The following is a 13055-nucleotide window of genomic DNA, read 5'->3' as shown; positions in this document are numbered from 1 at the left end:
TATCCAGATATACTAACTGTAAACATGAAACTTTTTAGATAATGTAGCGCACGTAACCCCTCTGATGCATACATTTCCTGCTTTGCAGTTTTGCTTCTGGCAGAGAGAACCATGTGTTTAAGTCCACAAATTATTCAACCAGCGAATGATGTATCTCGATGCCGAGCTCTACTATAATTGCACAATTATCTTCTTACTTTACTAGACATAATCTTAATTACTATAAGTATAGGAGGATGATAGACGAGATAATAAAGGAAAGTACGTAACCACCAAATAATATACCGTTAGCACAATATTGATCCAAAGTTAGTATTGTCATATAACTTATTCTTTTGAGAAGTTTAACGTATGTTTGATGTATTTTATTGTGAATGTGTATATTGTTTTATTAATTTATATTATTGTTATAAAAGTTAATTATTATATACAGGGTGTCACTTACAAACCGCCCACTAAGTACATAGCGTTTTTCCTTACCAAAAAATAAGTCGAAAAGTCCTGAACAATTTCTTTTTTACAACACTTAATAATGGAGTAATAATTCAGTAAAGTAACGGCCAAACAGCGCCGAGTTTTATCCTGGCGCACGTCAGTGAGTCGCACAATGTGCGTAAGTACACATTACCAGGATGTACTGAATTTTATTACTTCATTATCAAGTGAATTATTACTCCAATACTGAATTATTACTAAATTATTACTCCATTATTAAATGTTAATAAAAAAAAAATTGTTCAGGACTTTTCGACTTATTTTTTGGTTAGGGATAACGCTATAATGTACTTAGTGGGCGGTCTTTAAGTAACATCCTGTATAAAAGTTTTGAAGTTTATATATTTCCCTATAAATTTTAATATTAATTACAAGGTAAAATAATTAATTATTAATATATATTTGTTATAAAAATTATTATTAATTCTTTTGGATTTACATTTAAATTTACAAATTCTTTTTACAGAAATGTAATAATCATAATAATTCTCAAATTATTTTGTTATTTATATTTATATTTACTTTATTGTTATATTGCTGAAGCTTATTTTAAATAATATATTATTATTTATATATTAATGTTAATATATTTATTTTAATTTTTTACGTTAATTGTATAATTACTATTAAATATTATTATTACAAAAGTTATAGTAAAAATCAATTTGTAGATTATTTTGCTATTTATATGTGCATTTACGTTTATTATTACATTTAAACTTTTCTCAAGAACTGCTAATATGTAATTATATCAAGAAACTAAATCTAAAATTCGAATATTTAAATATTTAAATATTTAAAGAGAGAATGGATTATTAAGAGCTTCCCTAAAAATAAATAAATTCTTTAAAGAAAAAAAGATTTTACGCTTTTGCTGCGCGCCTTGCTTTTAATAGTTTATTTTCCAATTAGTTAAATATATAATTATATCTATATTAATTTCTTTGTTGATTTTACATAATAATTGCTTATATATATTTTAGTTTAAAAAAATCTGCAGAATTATATTTATATTCCTAATTAATAAAGAATAATAGTAACAATAAAAAGTAATAATAAAGTAAAAATAAATACAAAAAATAATTTATTGTATATTATTTATCATTAACCATTTATAAATTTACTCAATGCAATTATAAAAAAAACCAGCAAGAAAACTTATATATTTATTTTTAATATTATGTAAACTGTCATTGTCATACAACATTTTAATGCTTCTTGTTTTATTTTTTTACATAATAAAAAAAAATCCAAAGAAATTGATTTTCTTTTCGCATTATCCAGTGTTATCTTCAGAAAGAATTATTCGAAACGTTGTCAGAAAAGAGAATGCCGTTGAGATGTACTGTAAAATTATTTAAAACAATTTATAATAAAACATATAGTAAAATTATATATAATATATATAATAACGTATTATTCTATATACATGTTTATTAAACACTTGTAAAAGAAATTAAATACATTGGCCAAAAAAAAAACGGTACACTCGAAAAGTAGTAAAAAATTGTCAAAGTTCAAGAATTTATAACTTAGCTAATAATTATGATATCGAGGTGTTTAACAAACGAAAATGAAGCTTGAAGTCTGTAGTTTGAGAAAATTTTAGTGCCGATTACGTGGAATGATCAGTTTTGCAATGACAAATGATAGAATGTGAACCTGCAAAACTGCTGAATAGAAGGTTCACTTTCCTGAATTGCACGGCGTGAATCAGTTTACGTAGCTCAATGGGATAAAAAACAAAATGAAAATTTGAACTTTTCTCTTTAAAATGCGCTTTGGCGGAACTCAATACGATAATTTTTCGCTGAGTTATCGCAATTTGAAAAAAGTCAGTTTTTAAGGACAAATTGTGATTTAAAATGTGTATCTGCTATCTTTATCAATTCGAATCGTTGCAATTCTATTCAAAAATGTTACATTGAATGCGGAGGTGTCTCGAAGCGAGCAAATTGTGCCGGGCATCTCGCGCAAACAAAGTCCGAGTAGGATATTCGCGGAGTTTTCGCCGGTAAGGGTTCGGCACTACTTCCTCGAGGATCGGAGGGTATTTATGAGGATTTCTCCGCGTAATAAAAAGTGAAAAAGTGAGAAAGTGAAAAAGTAAAAAAAAAAAAATGAAAAAAATGAAAAAGTAAAAAAAAGACACACAGATGTGATTTCAAACAATGACGTTTTTCTTTTTTTTTTTTTCATTTTATTTTTTTAGACTTTTTTAAAGACTATAAAAAAAGATAGATATAGATGTAGCATGAGGCACGTAATCTGGATCTTGAACTCAAATTATGTTGCACGTTACTTATCAACACTTCTCTTAAGTTGCTCAAGTTTTCTTTTTCGAGTCATTTATTAACTTTATTTCTTCTATTCTAATAAACTAAAAATTATTCAATAATAAACACTACATATGTATATGTTGCTGCAACAATATGACCATATAACAAAGAATATTTCTTTACTTTTAGAAAATATTCTAAAAACATTTAAGGATATCTGTTAAGAGGGATTTTATAGTTTATTTATATGTATAGTCTATTTCTTCGAGAATACAATATTTTTCGATATATAAAAGTGGTTCAATAAGTAAATAGACAAACGCGCGTATATAGTTTATGTAAAAATATATTTTATAAAACAAAAAATTACAGTTATTTCTGAAGATAATCTTTCTTTACACATTTGTACCAATTGTACCTATCCATTAGTTTTTCTAATGTAAGATAGAATATTTTTATTTGTTTTCTCGTTGCACAAACATTATAAGCATAAATGTTGCAAGAAAAATTAAATTAAAAAACATGTTCTTTTTGTTATGTAGGAGAGAAAGAGGGGAACGGGAGGGTTATGAACCGCGCTAAAAACTTTTTTTTGGTTTAGAAGTATTGCGCAAATACTTTTAAGTCATTTCGTGCGGAGACATTTTTACCATCTTATTCGGCTATAGTCTTTTTTTGTGTATTGTGTCCACACTCCTTTTAGGATATTGTTTGACTGACATTATAATAGGATCGCGAGACCCGGCACAATAGTCAGAACGCATGGAAAGGTTATTGTCGTTAGTATCAGAAAATCTCGAGCAAGCCTACCAGAAGCAGTCGATGTATTATAATTTACGGCGTTGCAATGTTGTGTTCAGTATTGATGATTTAGTATTAAGAAGACAGCATGTGTTGTTGTCGGCCTCATACAACATTGCCGTTAAACTGGTATCGAAATTCCATAGTCTGTTCCGGATTAGTAAAATTCTATCTTCTGTCGTGTACGAAAATTCGCTGATTTAGATGATAATTTTATTGGAAAATTGCAAAGATTTTATAATTCTACCATCTTTTGCAGTTTTAGATCGCTGCCAAATTACTCATCGCTGTCGAAGCGAACACGCCGCTTAGAACATGACCAATGTATGGCAAAATTTTATGCGGCGCTACGGAGACTTACTCCGCGACATAGGGCAAAGGTACCCGGAGTTTTGTACCAATTCTGGCGATTTTACGGAGGACAGCCTGCTCTACTTATACAACGCGTATATAACCTTTGGAGCTCAAGTGATGGAGTCCCCGACCACTCGGGACTATGGAATGCAAACTGAAAAGACCTGGTCCGTGGATCAAGACCTCTACGAGGTCTTCGGCCAGAATTTTGCCGAGACCAAAGACGGGTCTACACAAACGGCTATCCCGGATCAACGCACAATAGGAACTCAAACAACTGGAGTCTCAGCGCGGACTGACCGCAGCCGATCTCCGACACGCAGGACTCCTCCGAGAAAACGCATGTAACATAGCCCGTCCCCGGTACGAGGACGGACGCGAGAATCGTCGAAGACACGAGTTTCCCGCCGCATTCAATCATCCACGCTCAGAGCCATCAGGAGATCGACTATGTGCTGGAACTGCCGGAACACGAACCATCTTTATTCAGATTGTCCAAACCCTAGAGACGATCCGTTCTGTTACAGATGTGGCCGACGCGGGGTTACATTGAAATCGTGCCCGGTCTGCGGTCTCGAATGGAAGAATCTCGGGCCGTATCATTCCAAAACGGGTCATCTGGGGCCAAGGAAGTTCTCTTCCTAGATTATTTTGCTTACATTTCTTATTCTTTCTATATTCATTTACTTTTGTTGTTGCCGTCGAGTCTTCTCCCACCACCGCGTGGTAAAGTAATTATAAAGTAATCATTTTCAGCATACGAATAATATAATCAATATAAAAATTAAACATTTTAAAAAATTAAATATTTTATTAAATATTAATATTTTACTATTATATAATAAATATTATGTATGTATAATATTATATAATATTTATTATATAAATAAATATTATAATAGTATAAAAATTTGTTGCTTTGGCCATATACATTTTACAATTAATAATAAATTAATAATTATAATTAATTTATAATTAACAAATTAATAACTTAATATTTTATTTAAAGAATAATAAATAATAATATTAAAATATTATATTATATTTATTATACATATATTTATTATTATATGTATAATAAATAATTATAAAATAAAAAATTATATATAATATAATTATATTAAATATTATAAAAAATTATATAATAAATAATAAGTATTAAATAATATATTATTTTAATTATTATTTATCATTCTCTAATTAATGTACACACAATTACTATTATTAATTTATTATTAATTGTAAAATATGCGTACAGAACATGTGCCTGTACTTTACTTTAGTCTATAGGCAATTTTAAATATGTTAGAGTTTGTACCAAAGGACCCCGCACAAAATACATAGGATTTTGGCTTTCAGTGGAATTGGCTGAACTTTTGATATGTTGTAGTTTAAAACATTCGGATCCAAAGATGTAATAGTCTCAAAGCTAAATAATGGACAGTTACTGAATTACAACCAGTCAAACATCTCGCAGAGCGCAGAGTTTTTCGTGTTTGACTAAATCAGTAACCATCTGTTATTCAGCTTTGAGCCTATTACATTTTTTGTTACTGATTTATAGCCAGTCAAGCACGAAAAATCAGGACTTTGCGAGTTGTTTGATTGGTTGTAACTCAGTAACTATTATCCATTATTTAGCCTTGAGGCTATTAAATCCTTTGATCAGAATGTTTTAAACTACAATATATCAAAAATTCAGTCAATTCCACTGAGAGCCAAAATTTTATGTATTTTGTGCGGGGTCCTTTTCCTTTAAGATATCAATACATTGTACAAAATATAAGATATACTTTAGAAACTAGAGGAATTCTAATTCGGAATTAATTCTAAATTGACAGCATATAATCAATTATGTGTGACTAGTTAAATTGATTTCATATATGTTTTATTTAATTTTTTTCGCAATGTTTAACAAATTTTTTTATTTTGTACTCTTATTTGTAAATTAAATTTAGAATTAATTTTTAAAAACCTTATCTTAATCATAAATGTATATTATCACGTGTGCCAAAATTAAAAGAAAGATGCAACATTTTAAAAAAATGTGATTTATTTTTTTCTTTAAAGATAGACAGAGAAGAGTTAAATAAAACTTTCTTTATTTTGATTATGTTTGTGATAAAAACGCGAGATACTTATTATACATATATTTATTTTATTGTGCGATTGTGCAACGCAAAGTATGTCCATATTTAAAAATTAATTATTGAATGTGTGAACAATATAGAAAAACGAACTCACCACAGCATTTCGTTTACTAATGTAGTTTCTTAACGAGACTATCCGCAGCGCTGTAAATATTTATTAATATTTATTTATCATATAATTTTTCTCTATTTACACAAATCTTTGTCTGTACACTTATTAAACGACTTTTGTAGATTTGTATTTCTATCGTTATATTCGGCATAGTAAAATTTAGAAACTATCAATATCCCAATAAGCACAAGTACGTCCTATGTATGTACGACGAACGTACATGCTGGACATTGTGTACTTCCATCAGATGTCCATATCGAACACAGTGGATGTCTATAGGACGTCCACTGTATGTCCGTTTGCAACTCCAGTGTACATCCATAAGATGTCTTTTACTGGACGTTAATGGACCAACTATGGATCTGAAATGAACGAACTATGGATCTAATGAACAAATTTTAGATCTTAAATGAACGAATTATGGACCAAATGGATGAATTTTGGATCTTTTATGGACAAAATATGAATCTTTATTGGACATACTTCGGACAATTATTACGCGTGTATAATTCATAAATAATTAATTATAATTATATAGAAAACTGAAAGAATATTTATTTTTGATTTATATTGCTGTATATACACTGGCAAACACTGGTCCGTTTTCTGAGATAAAAGAGGGAAAATATTAATTTGTTCCCCCCTTTTACCTCAGTAAACGATCAGTATATCCACCAGTAAACAAATATAATTACACTTTATGTTTTACAATCGCATTAATTCATATATGTTTTGTATATCAAAACATTTTTTATCACAATAGTACTTATATATATATATATATATATATATATATATATATATACTATCACATTGTTTTACATATATTATCACAAAAAAATCTATAAACTAAAAATTATAAACTCAAAGTGTTATAAACTAAATGCATATAAACTATAAACTAAAATATATAAATAATATATATACATATATATAGTTATATAAAGATAGCATCAATAAATTAAATAATATTAAAAACTTCCAATTTTTTATAGGAGCTTATATTTCTTGAATCATTTACGATCGATTAACATCCAGTAAACCAAATTTCAAAACGTTAAGTTAATAATAAAGCATATGGGTTCTCTCATAAATATATAGAGTGAATATTTTATAAACACAAAACTTTTATACATATATGTTAGTATATAATTTAAATTAAAATAATACTTTTTTCATAATAAATATGATATAAGAAATTGTGTATGTACATATAAATAAAAGTATATATAATTTCGAAATGGATACAATATAATCACTAATAACTAAAAGCTTTGCAAAATACAAGCAGTAAAGGGAATAAACTCCATAATTTAATTTTGTCTGCACTGTTTTGATACCATTCGGCAAACAATGCTGAAACAAAATGAAAAATTCCTATTTTTACAAAATACACTTTGCACTCTTATTGAATAGTACATCAATAAGTTATTAGATGGAATATTAATTATGATCGAACCTCTGTCGTCACGATTCGTAATCCAGCCGATCACAGGTTGCATCTTATTTTGTCGTTTTAACCACGCATTTAAAGGCTCAAAATATTTGAGCACGGCACCAGCGTCTATTCTATTCACTCTGCCTCTTGTCATTTGCCTGATAACATCTTGCCAAGGTCTAGAAACTCCCATCGACAGAACATCTCTGTATAAATACGGAAACAATTTTAGTAATAATAGAGTATTTATTTCCAATAAAATCGCTTTTTTATTGAAGTGATTTCGTAAACTTTTTGTATGTACGATAATAATCGACCTGCTTCCCGTGATCTATAAATATCGCAAGTGTGCAATTCGCCTGTATGACCAGAAATCTCACACAATGATTGGAACAATTGAAATTGTAAGACAATGCTTACAAAATATCTAAAAAGTAAAATATAAAAATGATAGATTCCTCCTTATAAATGCTACACTGCAGTAACACACAATAAACATATTTATATATTATGCACCTACTTGACATAAAGATTGTCCGCTGGAATATGATATTTTGCTGCCGGATCAAAATTCCTTTCGGATCTAGGCATAAGTGGAACAATACCTTGATATTGCAATCTTAACAATCCCACCAATGTGCTGTCATATCTTCCACACCATCGCTAAAGATGTGCCATCTCCACTTGAAAAAATTAAATGCATGCAATCTATGATTAATAAATTATTTTGTTATATATAAGAAAAAATAATTACTCAAAAATCATATCATGAAAACCTTCCGTAAACATATAAAAAGTAACTGCTGTGTATATACATATATATATATATATATATATATATATAATATTCTCACACATTTCGTTTAATCTAACAGAATATAATTACGCGTGCGAAGCGATTGTTATGCATTACTATGCAGATTTTGTGTATCATGTAATAGCTGCGCAATGATACATAACATCATTAAAGATTACAGAATAAACCCCTAAGTGTACAGTATTTATTTATTTATTTGCTTATCGTAATTATAATGTCTTTTAAAAATGTAATAAATATGTTATGGAGTATATTAGTTATGTTTTGATATTGAATCTGTTAAAAAATCATCGTTGGCTGAGATATATTCATAAAAGCTAAACACTACTACATCTTTGAAATTAATTTATATTTTTAGACATTTTTATTGACATTTTTTGTTAATAGTAATAATTATGATAAGCTAACAAAATTAATAATATCTTATACTAATTAATAATATCTTATATAATAGGTATACATAATGCATACTTCATGATCAGATTTCTACATATCGTATCAACATCATATATTCCCAGTAAAATCACAATCTAACAGCAACATAACATTAATGTTATAATTTCCTACTCAATAATGTAACTGCAAAATGTAATGTTTATAAGTTACATTTGTTGAATAAGAAATTATAACATTAATATATGTTATGTTGCTGTTAGATATTGTGATTTTGCTGGGACTATATATGATTTTGATACGATATGTAGAAATCTGATCATGAAATATGCATTATATATACCTAAGGATATTATTAACTTTGTTAGCTTATCATAATTATTACTATTAATAAAACATGTTAATAAAAATGTCTAAAAATTAAATTAATTTCAAAGATGTGGTAGTGTTTAGCTTTTGTGAATATATCTCAGCCAACGATGATTTTTTAACAGAATCAATATCGAAGCAGAATTACATATCCTTCATCATAAATATATTTTTAATAGAAATTATAATCACGATAAGCAAATGCGAATAAATTCTTGCTTGATAACAAAAAATATGTATTGTAATAATACTAAATTTTTAGGTTATAAAATTGTCCAAATAGTTTACTACAAAATAAATACGTGTAAAACATGTACATATACACAAATTATACATATACTTACAGATTTAATTCTCGTATCTGCGTAGTCGTATCGATCTCTACCCAGGTAGAACATAAAACTCATAATGACGTCATTATGACGTCACTAAAATGTCATTTTGAAAAAATCATAATGATCTCATTTAATACATTTTTAGCAACGTTTTGATGACTTATTTTTTATTTCATATCCCGTGTGGAAATTTTATATAGGCTATAACCGGGCCCTATAAAGGTTTCCTAACTTTATTTGAGGCCCGAGTTAGGACGCCCATCTTGGCCCAATCTCGAGATGTCACGCTCTTTTATCTAGGGCCCTTATTGCTTTCCAAACTTGGGCCAATATGGGCGTACAAATTTTGGCTTGGGCCAAAAAAGATATATTCATATATCCATTTCGAAATTTTTTAACTTGTTTTTAACTACATGCAACTTATATAATGATTCTATCTGAAAATTAGGCGTTTTATAATGGATTAAATGTTTTTTCGTATTTGAAAAACACACTTACCTTGGTGGGACTCGAACTCGGGACCTCTGGATCGTGAGCCAACTGCCTTACGTGGTAGACTACTTTTTAATTTAATATAAGTGTTATATCTGCATATGTCATAACCAGCACAAATATATAATTTTTCAAAAATTATCTTAAGAAACAAATTCAGTTTAAAAAAAGTAATAAAATTTCGAAATGGATATACAAATATTTTTTTTTAAATGTCAGGTCAATGTCGGAAACCAGTGTCGGCTCGACACTGGCACGTAGCATTGGATCGATCACATGTATAAGTTAATTATTTAATATCACAAAAAGTAAACAGTTTCAATAAACTTTAGATAATTGAGTCATTTCTTTATGTGTATTTTAAAAAATGTATTGATTACATCGTTTACATCAAAAGTAGAGTAAAAGAACTTTTCATTTTTTCTTCCACTTCTTACGAACACATGTACTTTTTATACAAAATATTAATACATATCCCAGGTAGAACATAAAACTCATAATGACATCATGATGACGTCATTTAAAAGTGAATTTGGAAAAAAATTTGTATACATATATTACAGTTATTTATTTATTGTTCACACATATTCTAACAATTATTCAAGCAACATAAACTTTTTAAAAGTCATATAATGCAATTATTTTATATTAAGGGGATTTAAATCTAATGATTACTTTTGTCATCTTTAAATCATTTTTGAATCATTTTTGTCCAGATAACTTTTAAGTGATGAATAAAATCATGATGATGTCATTATGACGTCATTATGAGTTTTATGTTCTACCTGGGTATGTAGTCGTTAAAATGGCTGATTGATTTTTTCACTGAATCTCACGATTGGAATCCAAACGTTCACTTTCAGGAAATGGCGGTAATCGAGCATCGATCAACGTGTCGCGCGGGGCGCGGGTCGCGCGCTGTGACAATTGACGATCGCGATGATTATTTTGGTTCTGCCATTTATAATATTCTTTTCTTTTCTATATGCAAATTAGCGAACTAAATATATGAATCGTGTATTTATTACACACAATTGTTAATATAAACTTTTGACCACAAATGCAAACTGTGAATTTTATGCCCATGTAATACACCCATCATTATATATATATTTTATATATACAGATGACGAATTACGATATAGAATTTGAAAATTTCCATCCTATTTGGAACAAAAAATGGATAATCCAAAACAGGTCCGTGTACGAACATCCATTGGACGTATATGTATATCCATAAATTAGTTATATAAAATGGATGTCAAATGGATGTCCACTGGATGTCCATTTATTATTAGTCAATGTATGTCCTCATATGGACGTACATTGGACAACTATTATATGTCCATGGATATATGATCGTAAAATGGACGTAAAATGAACGTCCATAAGACGTACTGTGCTTATTAGAATTTAACGTCACAAAAATCAGACATCTTTTATCAGGCATACTTTCATATTGCAATATATATTTATATATAATAGATTTGTTATATTTTCAATAAATTGATTAATATAAGTGCAATATAAAATGCATAAAATATTGCATAAAATATTGTATAAATAACGGGTATATTTGAATAATAATTATTTAATTACTAATTATTTTTTAATAATTAATATTTTATATTATTTAAATTAATATTATTCAAATTATTTACTAATTATTTAATTAATAGTAATTGCTAAATAATTTTCAATTTCTTACTTGCAAACGGTCGTGCTGCAAAGTAAACAAAAATATTTGCAGCGAAACTTCGAATATGACACCCACTGCGCAGCTTGATTGTATAAACATACGAACATTTTCAATACGATAAAGAATCGTATATATTAGCTCCATAATTAACAATATTGCATGCAGGCCTGAGACTAGACGAAATATTTTATCACAAATAATTTGAAATTTTATTGGATAATTGTTTTAATATTTTTTATTACTATATGAACAAACAATATACTCTCCTATATTGTTAACTATAATAGAAAACGTAGATTTTTTGTTCATGAAATCTAACGAATTCCTTTGAACTATGCTTACTCATCTTCAGAAAGAATTATTCGAAATGTTGTTAAATACGAAAATGCAGTCGAGACGTACTGTAAAGTTATTAAAAGTAACTTGTAAGTATAAATAAATCATACTTACTATACATATAATATTAATAATGATATTAATAATGATAATACTACTATAATAATATATTTATAATATTTTACTACATTTATAATACTCATAATATTTATAATAATAATACTATACTAAAAGAATTTTCTCTTAGAATTTACCCTGAAAATCATGGTAATCGTGGGACAATATGGTATGGAAAGAATTTTATGAGAATTTCTTATCACAATAAAAATAATAATACCTCTCACAATAAAATATAAAATATGTTTAATTAATTTTACTATGCAGCTTAGTAAAATTAATCAAACATGTTTTATATTTTATTGTGATAATGATGATTAATCAGAGAAATTCTCATAAAATTCTTTCCATACCATATTGTCTCATGATTACGATAATTTTCAGAATAAATTCTAAAAGAAAATTCTATCTGTGTGCATTAAAATTAAAATAGAAAATAGAAAATAGAAAATAATGTGCTAAATCTAACGCAGTTTATAGTATAAAATAATACGAGGAAAAGTCAAAAAGAGACATTTTTGATTTTCAGATCAGAGGGCAGACAACTGACTGCTGTGCTATTAATCATTATCTCAAAGTGTTCTTTGTGTGCCCAGAGTGATGATTTATTGTATAGCTTTCTTTTACTCTATTTTTTTTAAACCGATTTAAAATGAGTGATGAATAATGATGCGAATGATGTTTGATTGTCTGACTGCACCAAAAGGAAGTAATGGCGATACGTTTCCTTCACCCAAAAGGGGTGAAATCTACAGAGAATATGCAGAATGCAACAGCAGTATGATGAGAATTGTTTAAGGCTCCTGGGTGCTCACCGCGGCCATATTGGATTGTGACGTCAGAGGCGAGAAAGCACACGCTGAAAATT

General features: G+C 28.2%; 1 protein-coding gene across 2 annotated transcripts; it reads right to left on the bottom strand.

The window, feature by feature from the left end:
- Positions 1–7409: 7409 nt before the first annotated feature.
- LOC145933223 (angiotensin-converting enzyme-like protein Ace3) lies at positions 7410–8222 on the bottom strand. Of its 2 annotated transcripts, none has more exons than XM_083032792.1 (4): positions 8150–8222; positions 7934–8056; positions 7651–7835; positions 7410–7568 (listed from the first exon to the last, which is right to left on the bottom strand). In XM_083032792.1, exons 1-4 carry the CDS (start codon positions 8218–8220, stop codon positions 7450–7452), a joined length of 498 nt encoding a protein of 165 aa, XP_082888918.1. In that variant the 5' UTR covers positions 8221–8222; the 3' UTR covers positions 7410–7449. The 2 variants fall into 2 exon arrangements, with proteins under 2 accessions (XP_082888918.1, XP_082888919.1); XM_083032793.1 differs by having other exon boundaries at positions 7410–7547.
- Between the last annotated feature and the right edge of the window lie 4833 nt (positions 8223–13055).

Source organism: Prenolepis imparis, unplaced genomic scaffold, assembly GCF_030444845.1.
Source record: "Prenolepis imparis isolate NDT839.2.m4 unplaced genomic scaffold, iyPreImpa1.0 SCAF_2, whole genome shotgun sequence".
In the NCBI taxonomy this organism is placed as follows: domain Eukaryota; kingdom Metazoa; phylum Arthropoda; class Insecta; order Hymenoptera; family Formicidae; genus Prenolepis; species Prenolepis imparis.
This window is presented reverse-complemented; position numbering and strand designations above follow the sequence as displayed.